Below are 27844 nucleotides of genomic sequence, written 5' to 3'. Positions count from 1 at the left end.
GGGGGGAGGGGGCTCTATGGGGCTGAAGGGGCTCTATGGGGCTGAGAGGGGAATCTGTGGGGCTGAGGGGGATCTATGGGGCTGAAGGGAATCTATGGGGCAGGGGGGCGTCTATGGGGTGGGGGAGGGGAATCTATGGGGCTGAAGGGGCTCTATGGGGCTGAAGGGGCTCTATGGGGCTGAGAGGGGAATCTGTGGGGCGGGGGGAGGGGGAACTATGGGGCGGAGGAGGATCTATGGGGCTTTATGGGGCTGAGGAGGCTCTATGGGGCGGGGGAGGGGAATCTATGGGGCTGAGGAGGCTCTATGGGGCGGGGGAGGGAAATCTATGGGGCTGAGGGGGCTCTATGGGGTGGGGGAGGGGAATCTATGGGGCAGAGGGGGCTCTATGGGGCTGAGAGGGGAATCTGTGGGGCTGAGGGGGCTCTATGGGGCGGGGGGAGGGGGATCTGTGGGGCTCTGTGGGGCGGAGGCCTCATACCGCCCCTCCGCGCTCCCGCCGGGACTCTCTTTCCCGTCGTCCCCCGCGCGGACGCACTTCCGCTCCCGCCGCGCGCTGACGTCACTTCCGCTTCCGCCGCCGCCGCCACAGGGCCCCGAGTGGAGCGTCAGTGCCGCCGCGTGCGAGTGAGGGGGAGGGGATGTGTGGGGCGGAGGGGGATCTGTGGGGCGGAGGGGGATGTGTGGGGCGGAGAGGGATATATGGGGTTCCTATGGGGCGGGGGGAGGGCAATCTGTGGGGCGGAGGGGGTTCTATGGGGCGGAGGGGGATCTGTGGGGCGGGGGGGGCTCTATGGGGCTCTATGGGGCGGGGGGAGGGGAATCTGTGGGGCGGAGGGGGATCTATGGGGCTGAGGCTGAATCTGTGGGGCGGAGGGGGATCTATGGGGCTGAGGCTGAATCTGTGGGGCGGAGGGGGAGATATGGGGCTCCTATGGGGCGGGGGGGCGTCTATGGGGCGGGGGGAGGGGAATCTGTGGGGCTGAGGCGGATCTGTGGGGCTGAGGCTGAATATGTGGGGCGGAGGGGGATCTATGGGGCGGGGGAGGGCGATCTGTGGGGCGGAGGGGGATCTGTGGGGCGGAGGGGGATCTGTGGGGCTCTATGGGGCGGGGGGGCGTCTATGGGGCGGGGGGAGGGGGATCTGTGGGGCCGAGGGGGATCTATGGGGCTGAAGTGGGTCTGTGGGGCGGAGGGATATCTGTGGGGCGGAGGCGGGACTCTGTGGGGTCGAGAGGAATCTGTGGGGCGGAGGGGGATCTGTGGGGCTGAGGGGGGATGTGTGGGGCGGGGGGGGATATATGCGGCTCTATGGGGCGGGGGGGCGTCTATGGGGCGGGGGGAGTGGGAATCTGTGGGGCGGAGGGGGATCTATGGGGCTGAGGCTGAATCTGTGGGGCGGAGGGGGAGATATGGGGTTCCTATGGGGCGGGGGGGCGTCTATGGGGCGGGGGGAGGGGAATCTGTGGGGCTGAGGCGGATCTATGGGGCTGAGGCTGAATATGTGGGGCGGAGGGGGATCTATGGGGCTGAGAGGGGATCTATGGGGCGGAGCGTCAGTGCCGCCGCGTGCGAGTGAGGGGGGAGGGGATGTGTGGGGCGGAGGGGAATCTGTGGGGCTGAGAGGGGCTCTATGGGGTGGGGGAGGGGGATCTATGGGGCGGGGGGAGGGGAATCTATGGGGCTGAGAGGGGATCTATGGGGCAGAGGGAGATCTGTGGGGCCGAGGGGGGATCTATGGGGCTGGTCAGGGGAGGGCGAGATGTGTGGGGCAGAGCCCCGCCGTGGGGCTGAGCTATGGGGCGGAGACGCGTAGGGCGGAGTGCCTCTGTGGGGCAGAGACCCGCTATGGGGCAGAAGCGATGCAGAGGAGCAAAATACGTGGGGCAGAGCCTCTCTGTGGGGCGGAGATGCGCTATGGGGCAGCGCTGTGGGGCAGAACTGATCCCGGAGAGCGAAATCTGTGGGGCAGAGCCCTTCCGTGGGGCAGAACCGCGCCGCGGGGAACCCCCAATCTATGGGTCGCCCCTCCCTTATCCTCCGTGGGTCTGACCCACACCTTCCCCCCCCCATCTCCTGCCCCACAGCTCAGCCCCACGGCGCCGCCATGTCCCGTTTCTTCACCACCGGATCCGACAGCGAATCCGAATCCTCCGTTTCGGGGGACGAACTCATCGCCAAACCTCCGGGGGGGAACTACGGAAAGTAAGATGTGGGGCGGAGGGGAGGGGCGCTGTGGGGCGGAGAGGGGGCGCTGTGGGGCGGAGAGGGGGCGCTATGGGGCAGAGAGGGGCGCTATGGGGCAGCCACAGATGTTATAGAGCGACTACAGTCTATATTAGGGGAGTAAAACCCCTAAAAGTGACCTTTTATGGGGCAGAGAGCGCCTCTATGGGGCAGAGAGCACCTCTATGGGGCAGATGTGCTCTCTATGGGGCAGAGAGAGCCCCTATGGGGCAGAGAGTGCCGCTATGGGGCAGCCCCAGATGGTACAGAGTGACTACAGTCTGTATTAAGGGAGGAAAATCCCTATAGGTGACTTTCTATGGGGCAGAGGTGCTCTCTGTGGGGCAGCGAGGGCCGCTATGGGGCAGAGATGAGCGCTATGGGGCAGAGAGAGCTGCTATGGGGCAGCCACAGATGTTATAAAGTGACTATAGTCTATATTAGGTAAAGAAAACCCTTATAAGTGACTTTTTATGGGGCAGAGGAGCTCTCTATGGGGCAGAGAGCGCCGCTATGGGGCAGAGAGTGCTGCTATGGGGCAGAGAGCGCTTCTATGGGGCAGAGAGTGCCGCTATGGGGCAGCCCCAGATGGTATAGAGTGACTACAGTCTGTATTAAGGGAGTAAAACCCCTATAAGTGACCTTTTATGGGGCAGATGTGGTCTCTATGGGGCAGAGAGCGCCGCTATGGGGCAGAGAGCGCCGCTATGGGGCAGATGTGCTCTCTATGGGGCAGAGAGAGCCCCTATGGGGCAGAGAGTGCCGCTATGGGGCAGCCCCAGATGGTATAGAGTGACTACAGTCTAAAGGGAATAAAACCCCTATGAGTGACCTTTTATGGGGCAGAGGGGCCCTCTATGGGGCAGAGGGGCCCTCTATGGGGCAGATGTGCTCTCTATGGGGCAGAGAGCGCTTCTATGGGGCAGCCACAGATGTTATAGACTGACTACAGTCTGTATTAGGTAAAGAAAACCCCTATAAGTGACCTTTTATGGGGCAGATGGGCCCTCTATGGGGCAGAGAGTGCTGCTATGGGGCAGAGAGCGCTTCTATGGGGCAGATGTGCTCTCTATGGGGCAGAGAGCGCCGCTATGGGGCAGATGTACTCTCTATGGGGCAGAGAGCGCTTCTATGGGGCAGAGAGAGCCCCTATGGGGCAACCACAGATGTTACAGAGCGACTACAGTGTATATTAAGGCAATGAAACTCCTATGAGTGACCTTTTATGGGGCAGAGGAGCCCTCTATGGGGCAGATGAGCGCTCTATGGGGCAGAGAGCGCCGCTATGGGGCAGCCACAGATGTTATAGAGCAATTACAATGTATATTAAGGGAATAAAACCCCTATGAGTGACCTTTTATGGGGCAGAGGGGCCCTCTATGGGGCAGAGAGGGGCGCTATGGGGCAGCCACAGGCGTTATAGAGCGACTACAGTCTATATTAGGGGAAGAAAACCCCTATAAGTGACCTTTTATGGGGCAGATGTGGTCTCTATGGGGCAGAAAGCGCCACTATGGGGCAGAGAGCGCTTCTATGGGGCAGAGAGCGCCGCTATGGGGCAGATGTGCTCTCTATGGGGCAGATGTGCTCTCTATGGGGCAGAGAGCGCTTCTATGGGGCAGCCACAGATGGTATAGAGTGACTACAGTCTGTATTAAGGGAGGAAAATCCCTATAGGTGACTTTCTATGGGGCAGATGTGCTCTCTGTGGGGCAGAGAGAGCCCCTATGGGGCAGCCACAGATATTATAGAGCGACTACAGTGTATATTAAGGGAATAAAAGCCCTATAAGTGACCTTTTATGGGGCAGAGAGCGCCGCTATGGGGCAGAGAGCGCCGCTATGGGGCAGAGAGCGCCGCTATGGGGCAGCCACAGATGTTATAGACCGACTACAGTCTATATTAAGGGAATAAAACCCCTATGAGTGACCTTTTATGGGGCAGAGGAGCCCTCTATGGGGCAGAGGAGCTCTCTATGGGGCAGAGAGCGCTTCTATGGGGCAGAGAGCGCTTCTATGGGGCAGAGAGTGCCGCTATGGGGCAGCCACAGGTGTTATAGAGTGACTACAGTCTATATTAGATAAAGAAAACCCCTATAAGTGACTTTTTATGGGGCAGAGGAGCCCTCTACGGGGCAGAGAGCGTCGCTATGGGGCAGATGAGCCCTCTATGGGGCAGATGTGCTCTCTATGGGGCAGAGAGCGCTTCTATGGGGCAGCCACAGGTGTTACAGAGCGACTACAGTCTATATTAAGGGAATAAAACCCCTATGAGTGATCTTTTATGGGGCAGAGGAGTCCTCTATGGGGCAGAGGAGCTCTCTATGGGGCAGAGAGCGCTTCTATGGGGCAGAGAGCGCTTCTATGGGGCAGAGAGTGCCGCTATGGGGCAGCCACAGGTGTTATAGAGTGACTACAGTCTATATTAGATAAAGAAAACCCCTATAAGTGACTTTTTATGGGGCAGAGGAGCCCTCTACGGGGCAGAGAGCGCCGCTATGGGGCAGATGAGCCCTCTATGGGGCAGATGTGCTCTCTATGGGGCAGATGAGCCCTCTATGGGGCAGAGAGTGCCGCTATGGGGCAGCCACAGATGTTATAGAGCAATTACAATGTATATTAAGGGAATAAAACTCCTATGAGTGACCTTTTATGGGGCAGAGAGCGCCGCTATGGGGCAGATGGGCCCTCTACGGGGCAGAGAGCGCCTCTATGGGGCAGAGAGGGGCGCTATGGGGCAGCCGCAGATGTTATAGAGCGACTACAGTCTATATTAGGGGAGTAAAACCCCTAAAAGTGACCTTTTATGGGGCAGAGAGCGCCGCTATGGGGCAGAGAGCGCCTCTATGGGGCAGATGTGCTCTCTATGGGGCAGAGAGAGCCCCTATGGGGCAGAGAGTGCCGCTATGGGGCAGCCCCAGATGGTATAGAGTGACTATAGTGTATATTAAGGGAATAAAACCTCTATAAGTGACCTTTTATGGGGCAGATGGGCCCTCTACGGGGCAGAGAGCGCCGCTATGGGGCAGAGAGCACTGCTATGGGGCAGATGAGCCCTCTATGGGGCAGATGTGTTCTCTATGGGGCAGAGAGCGCTTCTATGGGGCAGCCACAGATGTTATAGAGCGACTAGTCTATATTAGGTAAAGAAAACCCCTATAAGTGACTTTTTATGGGGCAGAGGAGCTCTCTATGGGGCAGAGAGCGCCGCTATGGGGCAGAGGTGCTCTCTATGGGGCAGAGAGCGCTTCTATGGGGCAGCCACAGATGTTACAGAGCGACTACAGTGTATATTAAGGGAATAAAACCCCTATGAGTGACCTTTTATGGGGCAGATGAGCCCTCTATGGGGCAGAGAGCGCCGCTATGGGGCAGATGTGCTCTCTATGGGGCAGATGTGCTCTCTATGGGGCAGAGAGAGCCCCTATGGGGCAGCCACAGATGTTACAGAGCGACTACAGTCTGTATTAAGGGAATAAAACCCCTATGAGTGACCTTTTATGGGGCAGAGGAGCCCTCTATGGGGCAGAGAGCCCTCTATGGGGCAGAGAGCACCGCTATGGGGCAGATGTGCTCTCTATGGGGCAGAGAGAGCCCCTATGGGGCAGCCACAGATGTTATAGAGCAATTACAATGTATATTAAGGGAATAAAACCCCTATGAGTGACCTTTTATGGGGCAGAGAGCGCCGCTATGGGGCAGAGAGCACCTCTATGGGGCAGAGAGCGCCGCTATGGGGCCGCCCCATAGCTCCCCCTCCCCCTCTCTTTCCCTCCAGACCCCTTTTACTGAGCGAAGACGAAGAAGACACCAAACGAGTGGTGCGAAGCGCCAAAGACAAACGGTGAGCGCCGCTCTCCACCGGAAGGGGGGGGGGGAGAGAGAGATCGGCGCCGTGGGGCTGCCCCCCAACCTCCCTCCCGCCCCACAGCTTCGAGGAGTTGACCAACCTCATCAAGACCATCCGCAACGCCATGAAGATCCGCGACGTCACCAAATGTCTGGAGGAGTTTGAGCTTTTGGGGAAAGCGTACGGCAAAGCCAAAAGCGTCGTGGACAAAGAGGGGGTCCCCCGGTTCTACGTCCGTATTTTGGCCGATTTGGAGGATTACCTTAACGAGGTGTGGGGGGAGGGGAGCCCGGCGCCGTGGGGCGGGAGCCGTGGGGCGGCGGAAACGATCGAATCCCTCCGGTTTGTCCTTCTTCTTTAATTTTTTGGGGGGGTTTTGGGGCTCTCTCGGCAGCTTTGGGAGGACAAAGAGGGGAAGAAGAAGATGAATAAGAACAACGCCAAAGCCCTCAGCACTCTGCGGCAGAAGATCCGGAAGTATAATCGGGACTACGAGACCCACATCGCTCATTATAAGCAGGTGGGGGGCGGGTTTGGGGGGTTTGGAGGGGGTTTGGGGGGAGTTTGGGGGGTTTGGAGGGGGGAAATGGGGGGAAATTGGGGGGGTTTGGGGGTAGTTATGGGGCTGGAGGGGGGGTTTGGGGGGGGTTGGGGGGTTTCTGGGGGGTATCTGGGGGGTTTGGAGGGGGGAAATTGGGGAGTTTGGGGGTAGTTGTGGGGCTGGAGGGGGAAGTTGGGGGGGATTTGGGGGGTTTGGAGGGGGTTTGGGGGGAGTTTGGGGGGTTTGGAGGGGAGAAATGGGGGGATATGGGGGGAAATTGGGGGGGTTTGGGGGTAGTTGTGGGGCTGGAGGGGGAGATGTGGGGCTGGAGGGGGGATTTCGGGGGTTTGGAGGGGGTTTGGGGGGGATTTGGGGGGTTTGGAGGGGGTTTGGGGGGGATTTGGGGGGTTTGGAGGGGGTTTGGGGGGTTTCTGGGGGGTTTGGAGGGGGGAAATGGGGGGATATGGGGGGAAATTGGGGGGGTTTGGGGGTAGTTGTGGGGCTGGAGGGGGAGATGTGGGGCTGAGGAGGGGGTTGGGGGGGGTTGGGGGGTTTGGAGGGGGATTTGGGGGGGTTTGGGGGTAGCTGTGGGGCTGGAGGGGGGAGTTGTGGGGCTGAAGGGGGCACTTATGGGGCCAGAGAGGATACTTGTGGGTCTTGGGAGGCACTTGTGGGTCTGGAGGTGGCAGTTATGGGGCAGGAAGAAGCAGTTATGGGTCTCGGGAGATGATTATGGGTCTGGGGAAGGGACTTGTGGGGCCGGAGAGGGCACTTATGGGGCTGAAGGGGGCACTTATGGGGCTGAAGGGGGCACTTATGGGGCTGAAGGGGGCACTTGTGGGGCTGGAGGTGGCAGTTATGGGGCTGGAGAGCAGTTATGGGGCCGGAGAGGGCACTTGTGGGTCTCGGGAGGCACTTGTGGGGCTGGTGGGGCGGGCCGTGGGGCAGCCATGGGGCAGCCGTGGGGCAGCCGCAGCCCCTCCCCCCCTCATCGCGCCCCACGGCGCCGTCGGGCAGAACCCGGAGCAGTCGGAGGAGGAGGAGGAGAAGAAGAGCCGCGACTCCGAAGGTGGCGGATCCGTGGGGCTGGGGGGATCTATGGGGCTGGGGGGGATCTATGGGGCTGGGGGGGATCTGTGGGGCTGGGGGGGAGCTGTGGGGCTGGGGGGATCTATGGGGCTGGGGGGGAGATGTGGGGCTGGGGGGGAGCTGTGGGGCTGGGGGGAGCTGTGGGGCTGGGGGGATCTATGGGGCTGTGGGATCTGTGGGGCTGGGGGGGAGCTGTGGGGCTGGGGGGGATCTGTGGGGCTGGGGGGGAGATGTGGGGCTGGGGGGGATCTATGGGGCTGGGGGGGAGCTGTGGGGCTGGGGGGGAGCTATGGGGCTGTGGGATCTGTGGGGCTGGGGGGGAGCTGTGGGGCTGGGGGGGATCTATGGGGCTGGGGGGGAGCTGTGGGGCTGGGGGGAGATGTGGGGCTGGAGGGGATCTATGGGGCTGGGGGGGATCTATGGGGCTGGGTGGGAGCTGTGGGGCTGGGGGGGAATCTATGGGGCTGGGGGGGATCCGTGGGGCTGGAGGGGATCTATGGGGCTGGGGGGGATCTGTGGGGCTGGGGGGGAGCTGTGGGGCTGGGGGAGATCTATGGGGCTGGAGGGGAGATGTGGGGCTGGGGGGAATCTATGGGGCTTGGATGGGATCTATGGGGCTGGGGGGGATCCGTGGGGCTGGAAGGGATCCGTGGGGCTGGGGGGGAGCTGTGGGGCTGGAGAGGATCTACAGGGCTGGGGGGGATCTATGGGGCTGGGCGGGGATCTATGGGTCTGGGAGCAGATCTATGGTCTGGGAGGTGGATCTATGGGGCTGAAGAGGATCTATGGGGCTTGAACAAGCTCTATGGGGCTGGGAGGGGATCTATGGGGCTGGGAGCAGATCTATGGGGCTGGGAGGTGGATCTATGGGGCTGGGATAGGATCTATGGGGCTGGAGAGGATCTATGGGGCTTGAACAAGCTCTATGGGGCCGGGAGGGGAATCTCTGGGTCCGGGAGCAGATCCGGGGGGCTGGGAGCAGATCTATGGGGCTGGGCTGGGATCTATGGGGCTGGGCCGGGTTCTATGGGGCTGGGCTGGGATCTATGGGGCTGGGAGCAGATCTATGGGGCTGGAGAGGATCTATGAAGGCTGAACAAACTCTACGGGGCCGGGAGGGGAATCTCTGGGTCCGGGAGCAGATCCGGGGGGCTGGGAGCAGATCTATGGGGCTGGGAGGTGGATCTATGGGGCTGGGAGCAGATCTATGGGGCTGGAGAGGATCTATGAAGGCTGAACAAACTCTACGGGGCCGGGAGGGGAACCTCTGGGTCCGGGAGCAGATCCGGGGGGCTGGGAGCAGATTTATGGGGCTGGAGAGGATCTATGGGGCTGGGAGCAGATCTATGGGGCTGGGAGCAGATCTATGGGGCTGGAGAGGATCTATGGAAGTTGAACAAGCTCTACGGGGCCGGGAGGGGAATCTCTGGGTCCGGGAGCAGATCCGGGGGGCTGGGAGCAGATCTATGGGGCTGGGCCGGATTCTATGGGGCAGGAGCCGACCCCGCCTGCCCCATAGGCTCCGGCTCCTCTTCCTCGGAGGAGGAGGAGGAGGAGGAAGAGACCGTCGGCGCTTTCCTGAAGAAGAGAGAGAGCGGCGAAAGCCGCAGCCGCTTCCTCAAGGTCCCAAATGGGCACTCCGGGGATGGGGGGGGGAAAATATGGGGCAGAGCCACTTGGGGGGCCGCCCCCTAAGCGCCTTCGCCTTCCCAGGGGGAGGAGGAGGAAGAGGAGGAGTCGGAGTCGGAGGAAGATTGGGGCTCCTCCGATTCGGAGACGGATTCGGAGTCGGAGGAGGACGACGGGAAATACACTTCGTTGGCCTCAAAATTTTTAAAGAAGTGGGTAAAAAAAAAAAGGCCCCATAAGTGTGGGGCCGAGAGGAGGGGTGGCTACGACTTAGGGGTCGCCCCTCCCCCCTCCCTATAGGGACGAAGACAAAAAAGGGGGAGAGAAGAAAAGAGAAGAAAAAGCCAAAAAAAAACACGACCGGAAGAGCCGTCGCTACGAGGAAGAGGAGGAGGACAACGACGGCGGCGAATGGGAGAAAGTCAAAGGGGGAGTCCCTCTGGTGAAGGTGAGATGTGGGGCTGGAGGGGGCGGGGGTGGCGCCGTGGGGCGGAACCCCCTAAATTTGGGGCGTTTTGGGGGGGTTTTTTATAGGAAAAACCCAAAATGTTCGCGAAGGGGACGGAGATCAACCACGCGGTGGTGGTGAAGAAGCTCAACGAGATCCTTCAGGCGCGGGGGAAGAAGGGGACGGACCGGTGAGGAGGAGGAAGGGGGAGGAAGGGGGAGGCCGTGGGGCTGCCCCATAGCGGCCTCTATAGAAGGGGTTTTTTGGGGGGGGGGGGGGCCCATCTCAGAGCGGCGCAGATCGAACTGCTGCAGCTGTTGGTGGCGATCGCCAACGAGAACGGCCTCGGGGTGGCCCTGGAGGTGAAGATCAAGTTCAACATCATCGCCTCTCTCTACGACTACAACCCCAATTTGGCCACTTACATGAAGGTTTGGGGGGGGAGCTGTGGGGCTGGGGGGGAGATGTGGGGCTGGGGGGGAGCTGTGGGGCGGGAGGTGGGCGGGGAGGGGAAGATCAGCCCCGAAACCCGTCAAAATCGCTCTAATTCCACCCCAAATTTGAGATTTTTATGTGAAAATGTGGGGTGGAGGGATCTATGGGGCTGGGGGAGGTGTGGGGCGGAGGGATCTATGGGGCTGGGGGGGATCTGTGGGGCTGGGGGGGATCTATGGGGCAGGAGGTGGTCAGGGAGGGGAAGATCGAGTCCAAAACCCACCAAAACTGCTCTAATTCCCCCTCAAATTTGAGATTTTTATGTGAAAATGTGGGGTGGAGGGATCTATGGGGCTGGGGGAGGTGTGGGGCGGAGGGGTCTATGGGGCTGGGGGGGATCTATGGGGCGGGAGGTGGGCGGGGAGGGGAAGATCGAGTCCCAAACCCGTCAAAATCGCTCTAATTCCACCTCAAATTTGAGTTTTCCATGTGAAAGTGTGGGGTGGAGGGATCTATGGGGCTGGGGGAGGTGTGGGGTGGAGATCTATGGGGCTGGGGGGGAGCTGTGGGGCGGGAGGTGGGCGGGGAGGGGAAGATCAGCCCCGAAACCCGTCAAAATCGCTCTAATTCCACCTCAAATTTGAGTTTTCCATGTGAAAGTGTGGGGTGGAGGGATCTATGGGGCTGGGGGAGGTGTGGGGCGGGGAGATGTGGGGCTGGAGGGGATCTATGGGGCAGGGAGAGATCAGGGAGGTGAAGATGGACCCCAAAACCCGTCAAAATCGCTCTAATTCTCCCCCAAATTTGAGATTTTTATGCGAAAGTGTGGGGTGGGATATGGGGTGGAGGGATCTATGGGGCTGGGGGGGGTTGGGGTGGAGATCTATGGGGCTGGGGGGGATCTGTGGGGCGGGAGGTGGGCGGGGAGGGGAAGATTCAGTCCAAAACCCATCAAAATCGCTCTAATTCCACCTCAAATTTGAGATTTTTATGTGAAAACGTGGGGTGGAGGGATCTATGGGGCTGGGGGAGGTGTGGGGCGGAGGGGTCTATGGGGCTGGGGGGGATCTATGGGGCGGGAGGTGGTCAGGGAGGGGAAGATCGAGTCCAAAACCCACCAAAACTGCTCTAATTCCACCCCAAATTTGAGATTTTTATGCGAAAGTGTGGGGTGGGATGTGGGGCGGAGGGATCTATGGGGTTGGGGACATGTGGGGCAGAGGGATCTATGGGGCTGGGGGGGATCTGTGGGGCGGGAGGTGGGCGCGGAGGGGAAGATCGAGTCCAAAACCCATCAAAATCGCTCTAATTCTCTTCCAAATTTGACTTTTCCATGTGAAAATGTAGGGTGGGATGTGGGGTGGAGGGATCTATGGGGCTGGGGGAGGTGTGGGGTGGAGGGATCTATGGGGCTGGGGGGGATCTATGGGGCGGGAGGTGGGCGGGGAGGGGAAAATCAAGTCCCAAACTCACCAAAACTGCTCTAATTCTCCCCCAAATTTGACTTTTCCATGTGAAAATGTGGGGTGGGATGTGGGGTGGAGGGATCTATGGGGTTGGGGATCTGTGGGGTGGAGGGATCTATGGGGCTGGGGGGGATCTATGGGGCTGGAGATGGTCAGGGAGGGGAAGATCGAGTCCAAAACCCATCAAAATCGCTCTAATTCTCCCCCAAATTTGACTTTTCCATGTGAAAATGTGGGATGGAGGGATCTATGGGGCTGGGGGAGGTGTGGGGCGGAGGGATCTATGGGGCTGGGGGGGATCTGTGGGGCTGGGGGGGATCTATGGGGCTGGAGATGGGCGGGGAGGGGAAAATCGAGTCCAAAACTCACCAAAACTGCTCTAATTCCACCTCAAATTTGAGATTTTTATGCGAAAGTGTGGGGCAGAGGGATCTATGGGGCTGGGGGAGGTGTGGGGCGGGGAGATGTGGGGCTGGAGGGGATCTATGGGGCAGGGAGAGATCAGGGAGGTGAAGATGGACCCCAAAACCCGTCAAAATCGCTCTAATTCCACCTCAAATTTGAGATTTTTATGTGAAAATGTGGGGCGGAGGGATCTATGGGGCTGGGGGGGATCTATGGGGCTGGAGATGGGCGGGGAGGGGAAGATCAAGTCCAAAACCCATCAAAATCGCTCCAATTCTCCCCCAAATTTGACTTTTCCATGTGAAAATGTGGGGTGGAGGGATCTATGGGGCTGGGGGATCTGTGGGGCAGAGCTCTATGGGGCTGGGGGGGATCTATGGGGCTGAGGCTGTGGCGCCCCTGTGACGACGGCCTCGGTGGCAGCGTGGGGCGGGGCGGCGTGGGGCGGGGCAGTGTGGGGCGGGGCGGTGTGGGGCGGGGCGCGCCGTGGGGCAGAGGCGGAGGGTGGTGTCCGCCCCACAGCCGGAGATGTGGCAGAAGTGTCTGAGCTGCATCGAGGAGCTGTTGGACGTCCTCTTCGCTCACCCCGAGATCTTCATCGGGGAGAACATCCTCGAGGAGTCCGAGAACTTGGCCAACCCCGAGCAGGTGTGGGGCGGGTGTGGGGCGGGGGGGGGGGAGGGCACTTGGGGGGCACTTGGGGGGCTGGGGAGGGGAGTTATGGGGCTGGGGAGGGGAGTTGGGGGGTTGGGGAGGGGAGTTGGGGGGCTGGAGAGGGGAGTTGTGGGGCTGAGGAGGGAGTTATGGGGCTGGAGAGGGGAGTTGGGGGGCTGGAGAGGGGAGTTGTGGGGCTGGGGAGGGGGGTTGTGGGGCTGAGGGGGTACTTATGGGGCTGGAGAGGGGAGTTGTGGGGCTGAGGAGGGAGTTATGGGGCTGGGGAGGGGAGTTATGGGGCTGGGGAGGGAGTTATGGGGCTGAGGGGGTACTTATGGGGCTGGAGGAGGGAGTTATGGGGCTGGGGAGGGGGGTTGTGGGGCTGGGGAGGGGAGTTGGGGGGCTGGGGAGGGGAGTTATGGTGCTGGAGGAGGGAGTTATGGGGCTGGGGAGGGAGTTATGGGGCTGGGGAGGGGACTCGGGGGGCTGGGGAGGGGGGTTGTGGGGCTGGAGAGGGGAGTTGGGGGGCTGAGGAGGTAGTTATGGGGCCGGAGGGGGAGTTATGGGGCCGGAGGGGGGAGTTGTGGGGCTGGAGAGGGGACTTGGGGGGCTGGGGAGGGAGTTATGGGGCTGGAGAGGGGAGTTGTGGGGCTGGGGAGGGGGGTTGTGGGGCTGAGGGGGTACTTATGGGGCTGGAGAGGGGAGTTGTGGGGCTGGAGAGGGGACTTGGGGGGCTGAGGAGGGAGTTATGGGGCTGAGGAGGGAGTTATGGGGCTGGGGAGGGGAGTTGTGGGGCTGAGGGGGTACTTATGGGGCTGGAGAGGGGAGTTGTGGGGCTGGAGAGGGGAGTTATGGGGCTGAGGAGGGAGTTATGGGGCTGGAGAAGGGATTTGGGGGGCTGGGGAGGGGAGCTATGGGGCTGAGGGGGTACTTATGGGGCTGGAGGGGGAGTTATGGGGCTGGGGAGGGGAGTTGTGGGGCTGGGGAGGGGAGTTATGGGGCTGGAGGGGGAGTTATGGGGCTGGAGGGGGAACTTATGGGGCTGAGGAGGGAGTTATGGGGCTGAGGAGGGAGTTACGGGGCTGGGGAGGGGAGTTGGGGGGCTGAGGAGGTACTTATGGGGCTGGAGAGGGGAGTTGTGGGGCTGAGGGGGTACTTATGGGGCCGGAGGGGGAGTTATGGGGCCGGAGGGGGGACTTGGGGGGCTGGGGAGGGGAGTTGGGGGGCTGGGGAGGGAGTTGTGGGGCTGGAGAGGGGAGTTGTGGGGCTGGGGAGGGAGTTGGGGGGCTGGAGAAGGGAGTTGGGGGGCTGGAGGGGGAACTTATGGGGCTGAGGAGGGAGTTATGGGGCTGGACAGGGGAGTTATGGGGCTGGAGAGAGAGTTATGGGGCTGGAGAGGGAGTTGTGGGGCTGAGGGGGTACTTTTGGGTCTGGAGAACATTGTTATGGAGCTGCAGAAGGCAGTTATGGGTCTGGAGAAGGTACTTATGGGTCTGGAGGAGGTACTTATGGGTCTGGAAAAGGCACTTTTGGCTCTGGAGGAGCTACTTATGGGTCTGGAGAAGGTCCTTATGGGTCTGGAGATGGTACTTATGGGTCTGGAGGCCGCCGCTACGGCCGTGGGTCCCATCATGTGGGTCTGGAGGAGGTACTTTTGGCTCTGGAGGAGGTACTTATGGGTCTGGAGGAGCTACTTATGGGCTGGAGAAGGTACTTATGGGGCTGCAGCAGGTTGCTATGGGGCTGGAGGAGGTACTTATGGGTCTGGAAAGGGCACTTTTGGCTCTGGAGGAGGTACCTATGGGGCTGGAGATGGTACTTTTGGCTCTGGAGAAGGTACTTATGGGTCTGGAGGAGGTTCTTATGGGTCTGGAAAGGTACTTATGGGTCTGGAGGAGGTACTTTTGGCTCTGGAGGAGCTACTTATTGGTCTGGAGAAGGTACTTATGGGGCGGCAGCAGGTTGCTATGGGGCGGGAGGAGGTACTTATGGGTCTGGAGGAGGTACTTATGGGTCTGGAGGAGGTACTTATGGGTCTGGAAAAGGCACTTTTGGCTCTGAAGGAGGTACTTATGGGTCTGGAGGAGGTACTTATGGGTCTGGAGAAGGTACTTATGGGTCTGGAGATGGTACTTTTGGCTCTGGAAAAGGTTCTTTTGGGTCTGGAAAAGGCACTTTTGGCTCTGGAGGAGGTACTTATGGGTCTGGAGAAGGTACTTATGGGTCTGGAGGAGCTACTTATGGGTCTGGAGAAGGTACTTATGGGGCTGCAGCAGGTTGCTATGGGGCGGGAGGAGGTACTTATGGGTCTGGAGGAGCTACTTTTGGGTCTGGAGAAGGTACTTATGGGTCTGGAGGAGGTTCTTATGGGTCTGGAGGAGCTACTTATGGGTCTGGAGAAGGTACTTTTGGCTCTGGAGGAGGTACTTATGGGTCTGGAGGAGGTACTTATGGGTCTGGAGAAGGTACTTATGGGGCTGGAGGAGGCTCTTTTGGGTCTGGAGAAGGTACTTATGGGGCTGGAGGAGGTTCTTATGGCTCTGGAGGAGCTACTTATGGGTCTGGAGGCCGCCGCTACGGCCGTGGGTCCCATCATGTGGGTCAGCGCCCCCCACTTCTGGGTCTCCCCCCCCCCTTTTTCAGCCCTTCCGCGTGCGCGGCTGCATCCTCACCCTGGTGGAGCGCATGGACGAAGAGTTCACCAAAATCATGCAGAACACCGACCCCCACTCTCAGGGTGAGCTCCGCCGCCTTCTCCCCTCTTCTATGGGGCAGCTCCGTCTCTCTGACCCCCAAGTGCCGCCCCATAGAGTACGTGGACCACCTGAAGGACGAAGGGCGGGTGTGCGGCATCATCGCCCGTCTCCAGCGGTACCTACAGGAGAAGGGGACGACGGAAGAGCTCTGTCGGGTGTATTTACGCCGCGTCCTCCACACTTATTACAAATTCGACTACGGCCCTCAACGCCGCCGCCGCCGTGGGGCGGCCGCCCCCCAAGTGTGGGGAGAGGAAGAGGAGGAGGAGGAGGAAGATTCGGCGGCGCTGATGGAACGATTGTGTAAATTCGTTTATGCCAAAGACCGGACGGACCGAATCCGCACCTGCGCCATTCTCTGCCACATCTACCACCACGCGCTGCACAGCCGCTGGTTCGCCGCCCGCGACCTCATGCTCATGTCCCACCTGCAGGACAACATCCAACACGCCGACCCCCCCGTGCAGGTGTGGGGCAGGATGTGGGGCGCTATGGGGCGGGGGAGGGGGGCTATGGGGCGGGAGAGGGGGGTTACGGTCGGTATTGGGGAGGAAAAGAGGTGTGGAGGGACCTTCTATGGGGTGGACGTGGATGGTGTGGGGTGGAGAGGGGCGCTATGGGGTGAAGACGGTCACTATGGGGCGGAGATGGTGTCTATGGGGCAGAGAGGGGCGCTATGGGGCAGGAGAGGGGGGTTATGGGGCGGCTGCGGGTGGTAGAGGGGGACTATAGTTGATGTTGGGGGAGAAAAAGAGGTGTAGAGGGACCTTCTATGGGGTGGACGTGGATGGTGTGGGGTGGAGATGGTGTCTATGGGGCAGAGAGGGGAGATGTGGGGCGGGAGAGGGGCGCTATGGGGTGGGAGAGGGGGACTACGGTCGGTATTGGGGGAGGAAAAGCCATATAGAGGGACCTATGGGGTGGAAGTGGATGGTGTGGGGTGGAGATGGTGGCTATGGGGCAGAGATGGTGTCTATGGGGCGGGAGAGGGGTGCTATGGGGCGGCTGCGGGTGGTAGAGGGGGACTACGGTGTGTGTTGGGGGAGAAAAAGAGGTGTAGAGGGACCTTCTATGGGGTGGATGTGGATGGTGTGGGGTGGCGAGGGGCGCTATGGGGTGGAGATGGTGTCTATGGGGCAGGAGAGGGGAGATGTGGGGCAGAGAGGGGCGCTATGGGGCGGGAGAGGGGCGCTATGGGGCGGGAGAGGGGCGCTATGGGGCAGGAGAGGGGCGCTATGGGGCGGCCACGGGTGGTAGAGGGGGACTACAGTCGGTATTGGGGGAGAAAAAGAGGTGTGGAGTGATGTTCTATGGGGTGGACGTGGATGGTGTGGGGTGGAGATGGTGTCTATGGGGCAGAGAGGGGCGCTATGGGGTGGAGATGGTGTCTATGGGGCAGAGATGGTGTCTATGGGGCGGGAGAGGGGCGCTATGGGGCAGCTGCGGGTGGTAGAGGGGGACTATAGTTGATGTTGGGGGAGGAAAAGAGGTGTAGAGGGACCTTCTATGGGGTGGATGTGGATGGTGTGGGGTGGAGAGGGGCGATATGGGGCGGAGATGGTGTCTATGGGGCGGAGAGGGGCGCTATGGGGCGGGAGAGGGGGACTATGGTCGGTATTGGGGGAGGAAAAGAGGTGTAGAGGGACCTTCTATGGCGTGGACGTGGATGGTGTGGGGTGGAGAGGGGCGCTATGGGGCGGAGATGGTGTCTATGGGGCGGAGAGGGGCGCTATGGGGCAGAGAGGGGCGCTATGGGGCAGGAGAGGGGCGCTATGGGGTGGGAGAGGGGGACTACGGTCGGTATTGGGGAGGAAAAGAGGTGTAGAGGGACCTTCTATGGGGTGGAAGTGGATGGTGTGGGGTGGAGAGGGGCGCTATGGGGTGAAGACGGTCACTATGGGGCGGAGATGGTGTCTATGGGGCAGAGAGGGGCGCTATGGGGCAGGAGAGGGGCACTATGGGGCAGAGAGGGGGACTACGGTCGGTATTGGGGGAGGAAAAGAGGTGTAGAGGGACCTTCTATGGGGTGGACGTGGATGGTGTGGGGTGGAGAGGGGCGATATGGGGCGGAGATGGTGTCTATGGGGCGGAGAGGGGCGCTATGGGGCGGGAGAGGGGCGCTATGGGGCAGAGATGGTGTCTATGGGGCGGAGAGGGGCGCTATGGGGCGGGAGAGGGGGGTTACGGGGCGGCTGCGGGTGGTAGAGGGGGACTACAGTTGATATTGGGGGAGAAAAAGAGGTGTGGAGGGACCTTCTATGGGGTGGATGTGGATGGTGTGGGGTGGAGATGGTCACTATGGGGCGGAGAGGGGCACTATGGGGCGGAGAGGGGCGCTATGGGGCAGAGAGGGGCGCTATGGGGCGGGAGAGGGGGGTTACGGGGCGGCTGCGGGTGGGAGAGGGGGACTACAGTGTGTGTTGGGGGAGGGAAAGAGGTGTAGAGGGACCTTCTATGGGGTGGAAGTGGATGGTGTGGGGCGGAGATGGTGTCTATGGGGCAGAGAGGGGAGATGTGGGGCGGGAGAGCGGCGCTATGGGGCAGAGAGGGGGGTTACGGGGCAGCTGCGGGTGGGAGAGGGGGACTATAGTTGATGTTGGGGGAGAAAAAGAGGTGTAGAGGGACCTTCTATGGGGTGGACGTGGATGGTGTGGGGTGGAAAGGGGCGCTATGGGGTGAAGACGGTCACTATGGGGCGGAGATGGTGTCTATGGGGCAGAGAGGGGCGATGTGGGGCGGGAGAGGGGGGTTACGGGGCGGCTGCGGGTGGTAGAGGGGGACTATGGTCGGTATTGGGGGAGAAAAAGCCGTATAGAGGGACCTTCTATGGGGTGGACGTGGATGGTGTGGGGTGGACATGGTCACTATGGGGCGGGAGAGGGGCGCTATGGGGCAGCCCCGCCCTCTCTGGGGTGACCACACCCCCTATGGGGCAGAGAGGGCCCTCTGTGGGCCCCACCCCCATCTCCATAGGGCCCCTCTGACCCCCAACAAACACCTCTATGGGGTTCCTCAGGAGGTTCCTCAAGAGGTTGACCACCTCCAGGGGGTTCCTCTGACCCCCAACGCCTCTATGGGGCTCCTCTGACCCCCAACGCCTCTATGGGGCTCCTCTGACCCCCAACGTCTCTATGGGGCTCCTCTGACCCCCAACATTTCCATGGGGTTCCTCTGACCCCCAACAAACACCTCTATGGGGCTCCTCAGGAGCTCCAACATCTCCATAGGGTTCCTCAAGAGGTTCCTCAGGAGGTTCCTCAAGAGGTTGACCACCTCCAGGGGGTTCCTCCTGACCCCCAACGTCTCTATGGGGTTCCTCAGGAGAATGACCATCTCTGTGACGTTCCTCCCGACCCCCAACATCTCCATAGGGTTCCTCAAGAGGTTCTTCAAGAGGTTCCTCAAGAGGTCAACCACCTCCAGGGGGTTCCTCCTGACCCCCAACAAACACCTCTGTGAGGTTCCTCAGGAGCTCCAACATCTCCATAGGGTTCCTCAAGAGGTTCCTCAAGAGGTTCCTCAAGAGAATGACCATCTCTGTGAGGTTCCTCTGACCCCCAACGTCTCTATGGGGTTCCTCAGGCGGTCCCCAACTCCTCCGCCCCCCATCTCTCCCCCCAGATCCTCTACAACCGCACCATGGTCCAACTGGGCATCTGCGCCTTCCGCGAGGGCCAACATCTCCAGGGGGTCCCTCAGGCGCTCCCCCACCTCCAGGGGGTTCCTCCTGACCCCCAACAAACACCTCTATGGGGTTCTTCCCGACCCCCAACACCTCTATGGGGTTCCTCAGGAGCTCCAACATCTCCATAGGGTTCCTCAGGAGGTTCCTCATGAGATTGACCCTCTCTGTGAGGTTCCTCCTGACCCCCAACATCTCCAGTGGGTTCCTCAAGAGGTTCCTCAGGAGGTTCCTCAAGAGGTTGACCACCTCCAGGGGGTTCCTCTGACCCCCAACATCTCTATGGGGTTCCTCAAGAGAATGACCCTCTCTGTGAGGTTCCTCCTGACCCCCAACGTCTCCAGTGGGTTCCTCAAGAGGTTCCTCAAGAGGTTGACCACCTCCAGGGGGTTCCTCTGACCCCCAACATTTCCATGGGGTTCCTCTGACCCCCAACAAACACCTCTATGGGGTTCCTCAGGAGCTCCAACATCTCCAGTGGGTTCCTCAAGAGGTTCCTCAAGAGGTTGACCACCTCCAGGGGGTTCCTCCTGACCCCCAACATCTCCATAGGGCCCCTCTGACCCCCAACAAACACCTCTGTGAAGTTCCTCAGAAGCTCCAACATCTCCAGTGGGTTCCTCAAGAGGTTCCTCAAGAGGTTCCTCAAGAGAATGACCATCTCTGTGAGGTTCCTCTGACCCCCAACGTCTCTATGGGGTTCCTCAGGCGGTCCCCAACTCCTCCGCCCCCCATCTCTCCCCCCAGATCCTCTACAACCGCACCATGGTCCAACTGGGCATCTGCGCCTTCCGCGAGGGCCAACATCTCCAGGGGGTCCCTCAGGCGCTCCCCCACCTCCAGGGGGTTCCTCTGACCCCCAACAAACGCCTCTATGGGGTTCCTCAGGAGCTCCAACATCTCCATAGGGTTCCTCAGGAGGTTCCTCATGAGATTGACCATCTCTGTGAGGTTCCTCCTGACCCCCAACATCTCTATGGGGTTCCTCAAGAGAATGACCCTCTCTGTGAGGTTCCTCCTGACCCCCAACATCTCCAGTGGGTTCCTCAAGAGGTTCCTCAGGAGGTTCCTCAAGAGGTTGACCACCTCCAGGGGGTTCCTCTGACCCCCAACGCCTCTATGGGGTTCCTCAAGAGGTTGACCCTCTCTGTGAGGTTCCTCCCGACCCCCAACATCTCCAGTGGGTTCCTCAAGAGGTTCCTCAGGAGGTTCCTCAAGAGGTCAACCACCTCCAGGGGGTTCCTCCTGACCCCCAATGTCTCTATGGGGTTCCTCAAGAGAATAACCCTCTCTGTGAGGTTCCTCCTGACCCCCAACATCTCCAGTGGGTTCCTCAAGAGGTTCCTCAAGAGGTTCCTCAAGAGGTCAACCACCTCCAGGGGGTTCCTCCTGACCCCCAACATCTCTATGGGGTTCCTCAGGAGATTGAACGTCTCCATGGGGTTCCTCTGACCCCCAACAAACACCTCTATGGGGTTCCTCCTGACCCCCAACATCTCCAGTGGGTTCCTCAAGAGGTTCCTCAAGAGGTTCCTCAAGAGAATGACCATCTCTGTGAGGTTCCTCTGACCCCCAACGTCTCTATGGGGTTCCTCAGGCGGTCCCCAACTCCTCCGCCCCCCATCTCTCCCCCCAGATCCTCTACAACCGCACCATGGTCCAACTGGGCATCTGCGCCTTCCGCGAGGGCCAACATCTCCAGGGGGTCCCTCAGGCGCTCCCCCACCTCCAGGGGGTTCCTCTGACCCCCAACAAACACCTCTATGGGGTTCCTCCCGACCCCCAACACCTCTATGGGGTTCCTCAGGAGCTCCAACATCTCCATAGGGTTCCTCAGGAGGTTCCTCATGAGATTGACCATCTCTGTGAGGTTCCTCCTGACCCCCAACATCTCCAGTGGGTTCCTCAAGATGTTCCTCAAGAGGTTCCTCAAGAGGTTGACCACCTCCAGGGGGTTCCTCTTGACCCCCAACATATCTATGGGGTTCCTCAAGAGGTTGACCCTCTCTGTGAGGTTCCTCCTGACCCCCAACATCTCCAGTGGGTTCCTCAAGAGGTTCCTCAAGAGGTTCCTCAAGAGAATGACCATCTCTGTGAGGTTCCTCTGACCCCCAACATCTCCGGTGGGTTCCTCAGGCGGTCCCCAACTCCTCCGCCCCCCATCTCTCCCCCCAGATCCTCTACAACCGCACCATGGTCCAACTGGGCATCTGCGCCTTCCGCGAAGGTCTCATCAAAGACGCCCACAACGCTCTTTTGGACATTCAATCTTCGGGTCGGGCCAAAGAACTTTTGGGTCAAGGTCTTCTTCTCCGAAGCCTTCAAGACCGGAATCCGGAACAGGAAAAAGTGGAGAAGAGACGTCAGGTGCCCTTCCACATGCACGTCAACCTGGAGCTGCTGGAATGCGTCTACCTGGTGGCGGCCATGTTGTTGGAGATCCCTTACATGGCCGCCCACGAGTTCGACGCCCGTCGCCGCATGATCAGCAAACAGTTCCACCACCAACTGCGCGTGGGGGAGAGACAACCCCTCCTCGGTGGGGGGCAGACACCCCCCCCTCCTCTTCTCCCCCTCCCTCCTCTGCCCCACACCTCTCATCTCCTAAAGGTCTTCTGCCTCCCCAGGGCCACCGGAGTCCATGAGGGAACACGTGGTGGCGGCCTCCAAAGCCATGAAGATGGGCGACTGGCGGACGTGTCACCGTTACGTGGTCAACGAGAAGATGAACGGGAAAGTGTGGGACCTCTTCCCGGAGGCCGATAAAGTCCGGGCCATGTTGGTCAGGTGGGAGGACGCCGGAGGGGGGGGGAGGGGAGGGGGGGCGGCCTCTGTTTCGGAAGGGGGGAGGGTCACCGGGTCTCCTGCTGGGGCCACCACCCTCTGGTCTCCTGCGTCTCGGGGCCTCCGCTGTCTCGGGGGATCCATCTTGGGGCCTCCACCCTTCCATCTCCATCTTGGACCTCCATCTCGAGGCCTCCATCTTCTGGGCCTCCATCTTCTGGGCCTCCATCTTCTGGCCACCACCCTCTGGCCTCCATCTCGGGGCCTCCACCATCTCAGGGTCTCCATCTTCTGGGCCTCTACCCTTTGAGCTCCATCTTGGACCTCCATCTTGGGGCCTCCACCACCTCGGGGGCTCCATCTTCTGACCACCACCCTTCGATCTCCATCTTGGACCTCCGTCTCGGGGCCTCCACCATCTTGGGCCTCCATCTTCTGGGCCTCCACCCTTCGATCTCCATCTTGGACCTCCGTCTCGGGGCCTCCACCCTTCGATCTCCATCTCGGGGCCTCCATCTTTGGGCCACCACCCTTCGATCTCCATCTTGGATCTCCATTCGGGGCCTCCACCATCTTGGACCTCCCATCTTCTGGCCACCACCCTCTGGCCTCCATCTCGGGGCCTCCACCATCTTGGGCCTCCATTTTTGGGCCTCCACCCTTCGATCTCCATCTTGGAGCTCCATCTCGGGGCCTCCACCATCTCAGGGGCTCCATCTTTGGGCCACCACCCTTCGATCTCCATCTTGGACCTCCGTCTCGGGGCCTCCCATCTTCTGGCCCTCCACCCTTCCAGCTCCATCTCGGGGCCTCCACCATCTCAGGGGCTCCATCTTCTGGGCCTCCACCCTTTGATCTCCATCTTGGACCTCCATCTCGGGGCCTCCACCATCTCAGGGCCTCCATCTCCTGGCCACAACCCATTGGCCTCCATCTTGGGGCCTCAGGGGCTCCATCTTCAGGGCCTCCACCCTTCAATCTCCATCTTGGACCTCCATCTCGGGGCCTCCACCATCTTGGGCCTCCATTTTTGGGCCTCCACCCTTCGATCTCCATCTTGGACCTCCGTCTCGGGGCCTCCACCCTTCGATCTCCATCTCGGGGCCTCCATCTTCTGGCCACCACCCTTCGATCTCCATCTTGGACCTCCATTCGGGGCCTCCACCATCTTGGACCTCCCGTCTTCTGGCCACCACCCTCTGGCCTCCATCTCGGGGCCTCCACCATCTTGGGTCTCCATCTTCTGGGCCTCCACCCTTCGATCTCCATCTTGGACCTCCATCTTGGGGCCTCCACCATCTCAGGGGCTCCATCTTTGGGCCACCACCCTTCGATCTCCATCTTGGACCTCCGTCTCGGGGCCTCTACCATCTTGGGGGCTCCATCTTGGTCCTCTCCTCTTGCTCCTCCACCCTTTGACCTCCATCTCGGCTCCTCCCCCCCCTTCGGCCGCCATGTTTGACCTCCATCTCGTGTCTTCCACCCTTCGGCCTCCATCTTGGGGCCTCCATCTTGGCTCCTCCTCCCTTCGGCCTCCATCTTGACTCTTCCCTCTTGCTCCTCCACCATTTGACCTCCATCTTGGCTCCTCCCCCCGCTTTGGCCGCCATGTTTGACCTCCATCTTGGCTCCTCCACCCTTCAGCCTCCATCTTGGCTCCTCCACCCTTCGGCCTCCATCTTGGCTCCTCCTCCCTTCGGCCTCCATCTTGACTCTTCCCTCTTGCTCCTCCACCCTTTGACCTCCATCTCGGCTCCTCCCCCCCCTTCGGCCGCCATGTTTGACCTCCATCTCATGTCCTCCACCCTTCGGCCTCCATCTTCTCCACCTTTCGGCCTCCATCTTGGCTCCTCCACCCTTCAGCCTCCATCTTGAGTCCTCCACCCTTCGGCCTCCATCTTGACTCTTCCCTCTTGCTCCTCCACCCTTTGACCTCCATCTCGGCTCCTCCCCCCGCTTTGGCCGCCATGTTTGACCTCCATCTCATGTCCTCCACCCTTCGGCCTCCATCTTCTCCACCTTTCGGCCTCCATCTTGGCTCCTCCACCCTTCGGCCTCCATCTTGACTCTTCCCTCTTGCTCCTCCACCCTTTGACCTCCATCTCGACTCCTCCACCTTGCTGCCTCCATCTCGGCTCCTCCCCCCCCTTCGGCCGCCATGTTTGACCTCCATCTCGTGTCTTCCCTATTTCGGCCTCCATCTTGAGTCCTCCTCCCTTCGGCCTCCATCTTGACTCTTCCCTCTTGCTCCTCCACCATTTGACCTCCATCTCAACTCCTCCACCTTGCTGCCTCCATCTCGGCTCCTCCCACCCCCCCTTCAGCCGCCATATTTGATCTCCATCTTGTGGCTTCCACCCTTCGGCCTCCATCTTGGGGCCTCCATCTTGGCTCCTCCTCCCTTCGACCTCCATCTTGATTCTTCCCTCTTGCTTCTCCACCCTTTGACCTCCATCTCGACTCCTCCACCTTGCTGCCTCCATCTCGGCTCCTCCCCCCCCTTCGGCCGCCATGTTTGACCTCCATCTCGCATCCTCCCCCCCCTCCGGCCTCCATCTTGGGGCCTCACCCCCCCCCTCCCCCCACAGGAAGATCCAGGAGGAGTCTCTCCGCACGTACCTCTTCACCTACAGCAGCGTCTACGACTCCATCAGGTACCGCGGGCGTGGCCGGGGGTGGGGTGGGGTGGGGTGGGGTGGGCGTGGCCTCCCTGACCCCGCCCCCCCCACCCCCTCCCCTTTCCCCTCCCCCCAGCATGGAGATCCTGGCGGCCATGTTTGAACTGGACCTCCCCACCGTCCACAGCATCATCAGCAAAATGATCATTAACGAAGAGCTGATGGTGAGAGGGCGGCCGTGGGGCGGCCGTGGGGGGATTTGGGGGGGGAAGGGGGCGGGGTTTGACTGGGCCCCGCCCCCCTCCAGGCCTCTTTGGACCAACCGACGCAGACGGTGATGATGCACCGCACGGAACCCACGGCGCAGCAGAACCTCGCCCTCCAATTGGCCGAGAAATTGGGCAATTTGGTGGAGAACAACGAACGCGTCTTCGACCACAAACAGGGCTCCTACGGGGGCTACTTCCGAGGTCCCGCCCCCCCCCCCTCTGCCCCACACCTCCGCCCCACACCTCCCTCCGCCCCACGGCTCAGCCTTCTCTCTCCTCTTCCCGCCCCACAGATCAGAAAGACGGCTACCGCAAAGGCGACGGCGGCTACTTGCGGCGCGGCGGCTACCGCCAACAGGAGCGCGGCTCCAACTACTGAGGAACCCCCACGGCGGCGCTGCCCCACGGCGGCTCGGCCCCACGGCGGCTCGGCCCCATGGTGCTCTGCCCCACGGCGGCCCGGCCCCATGATGGCTCTGACCCACGGCGATTCTATCCTACATCGGCTCTGCTCTACGTCAGCTCTGCCCCACGGCGGCTCTGCCCCACGGCGGCGCTGCCCCACGGCGGCTCGGCCCCACAGCGGCTCTGCCCCATGGTGCTCTGCCCCACGGCAGCCCGGCCCCATGATGGCTCTGACCCACGGCGATTCTATCCTACATAGCTCTGCTCTACATCGGCTCTGCCCCACGGCGGCTCAGCCCCACGGCGGCACAGCCCCATGGTGCTCTGCCCCACGGCGGCTCAGCCCCATGGTGCTCTGCCCCACGGCAGCCCGGCCCCGTGATGGCTCTGACCCACGGCGATTCTATCCTCCATCGGCTCTGCTCTACGTCAGCTCTGCCCCACGGCGGCACAGCCCCATGGTGCTCTGCCCCACGGCGGCCCGGCCTCATGATGGCTCTGACCCACGGCGATTCTATCCTACATCGGCTCTGCTCTACGTCGGCTCTGCCCCACGGCGGCGCTGCCCCACGGCGGCACAGCCCCATGGTGCTCTGCCCCACGGCGGCCCGGCCCCGTGATGGCTCTGACCCACGGCGATTCTATCCTCCATCGGCTCTGCCCTACGTCAGCTCTCACCCACGGCAGCTCAGCCCCATGGTGCTCTGCCCCACGGCAGCCCGGCCCCATGATGGCTCTGCCCCACGGCGACTCTATCCTACATCGGCTCTGCTCTACGTCAGCTCTGCCCCACGGCAGCGCTGCCCCACGGCGGCACAGCCCCATGGTGCTCTGCCCCACAGCGGCTCAGCCCCATGGTGCTCTGCCCCACGGCGGCCCGGCCCCATGATGGCTCTGACCCACAGCGACTCTATCCTACATCGGCTCTGCTCTACGTCGGCTCTGCCCCACGGCGGCTCTGCCCCACAGCGGCACAGCCCCATGGTGCTCTGCCCCACGGCAGCCCGGCCCCATGATGGCTCTGCCCCACGGCGATTCTATCCTACATCGGCTCTGCTCTACGTCGGCTCTGCCCCACGGCGGCTCTGCCCCACAGCGGCACAGCCCCATGGTGCTCTGCCCCACGGCAGCCCGGCCCCATGATGGCTCTGCCCCACGGCGATTCTATCCTACATCGGCTCTGCTCTACGTCAGCTCTGCCCCATGGCAGCCTGGCCCCATGATGGCTCTGACCCATGGCAACTCTATCTTACATCGGCTCTGCCCCACGGCAGCTCTGACCCACAGCAGCTCTGCCCCACGGCAGCTCAGCCCCACAGTGGCTCTGCCCCACGGCGGCTCAGCCCCATGGTGCTCTGCCCCACAGCGGCTCTGCACCATGGTGCTCTGCCCCATAGAGGCTCTGCCCCACGGCAACTCTATCCTACGTGGGCTCTACTCTCCATCAGCTCTGCCCCACGGTGGCTCAGCCCCACATCATCTCTACCCTTCAGTGGCTCTGCCCCACGGTGGCTCTGCCCCACATCATCCCCACCCCACAGCAACTGCCCCACAGCAGCTCTGCCCCACAGCAGCTCTGCCCCATGGCGCCTCTGCCCCACATCATCCCCACCCCACAGCAACCGTGCCCCACGGTGCCTCTGCCCCACAGCAATTCTGCCCCACATCAGCTCTGCCCCATGGTGCCTCTGCCCCACATCATCTCCACCCCACAGCAACTCTGCCCCACATCATCTCTGCCCCACAGCAACTCTACCCCATGGTGCCTCTGCCCCATATCATCTTTACCCCACAGCAACTGCCCCACATCGGCTCTGCCCCACAGCGGCTCTGCCCCACATCATCCCCACCCCACGGCAACTCTGCCCCACATCATCTCTGCCCCACAGCAACTGCCCCACATCATCCCCACCCCACAGGAGCTCTGCCCCACATCATCTCAACCCCATGGCGCCTCTGCCCCACATCATCTCTGCCCCACAGCAACTGCCCCACATCAGCTCTGCCCTACATCATCCCCTCCCCCCCCCAACTCAACCCCACGGCGCCTCTGCCCCACATCAGCTCTACCCCACATCAGCTCTGCCCCATGGTGCCTCTGCCCCACATCATCTCTGCCCCACATCAGCTCTGCCCCACATCAGCTCTGCCCCATGGCGCCTCTGCCCCACATCATTATCTCTGCCCCACATCATCTCTGCCCCACAGCAGCTCTACCCCACATCAGCTCTGCCCCACATCATCTCTACCCCATGGCGCCTCTGCCCCACATCGCCCCCCCTCCCCCAACTCACCCCCACAGCACCTCTGCCCCACATCATCTCTACCCCATGGCGCCTCTGCCCCACATCAGCTCTGCCCCACATCACCCCCCCTCCCCCAACTCACCCCCACAGCACCTCTGCCCCACATCCCCCCCACCCCCCCCCAATAAAGCTTCTCCCCACCCCCCGCTATGGGGTGCGCTGACCCGTGTGTGGGGCCGAGTTAATGAGTGACGCTGAGATGGGGGGCGGAGGGGGGGGAGGGGGGAGGATTTAACCGCTGCCCCACAGCCGAACCCCCCCTCCCCCCCCTCCTTCCACCTT

General features: G+C 61.4%; 1 protein-coding gene across 3 annotated transcripts; it reads left to right on the top strand.

Moving 5' to 3' along the window:
- The first annotated feature begins 582 nt into the window (after window positions 1-582).
- LOC309684828 (eukaryotic translation initiation factor 3 subunit C-like) lies at window positions 583-27742 on the top strand. Of its 3 annotated transcripts, none has more exons than XM_082500681.1 (20): window positions 583-627; window positions 2088-2205; window positions 6004-6069; window positions 6157-6346; window positions 6470-6595; window positions 7634-7685; window positions 9225-9328; window positions 9419-9546; window positions 9635-9782; window positions 9869-9972; window positions 10072-10213; window positions 12611-12736; window positions 15386-15479; window positions 15553-15965; window positions 21356-21719; window positions 21808-21967; window positions 24553-24618; window positions 24719-24806; window positions 24890-25052; window positions 25145-27742. In XM_082500681.1, the coding sequence occupies exons 2-20, from the start codon at window positions 2108-2110 to the stop codon at window positions 25228-25230; spliced, it is 2718 nt and encodes a 905-aa protein (XP_082356807.1). In that variant the 5' UTR covers window positions 583-627; window positions 2088-2107; the 3' UTR covers window positions 25231-27742. The 3 variants fall into 3 exon arrangements, with proteins under 3 accessions (XP_082356807.1, XP_082356809.1, XP_082356808.1); XM_082500683.1 differs by having other exon boundaries at window positions 606-623; XM_082500682.1 differs by lacking the exon at window positions 583-627 and adding an exon at window positions 1556-1575.
- The last annotated feature ends 102 nt before the right edge of the window (window positions 27743-27844 follow it).

The sequence above is a fragment of the Vanellus vanellus genome, assembly GCF_965231255.1.
Source record: "Vanellus vanellus genome assembly, contig: HAP1_SCAFFOLD_1326, whole genome shotgun sequence".
NCBI lineage: Eukaryota > Metazoa > Chordata > Aves > Charadriiformes > Charadriidae > Vanellus > Vanellus vanellus.
Note: the sequence above shows the minus strand (reverse complement) of the source record. Positions and strands in the feature narration are given on the sequence as shown.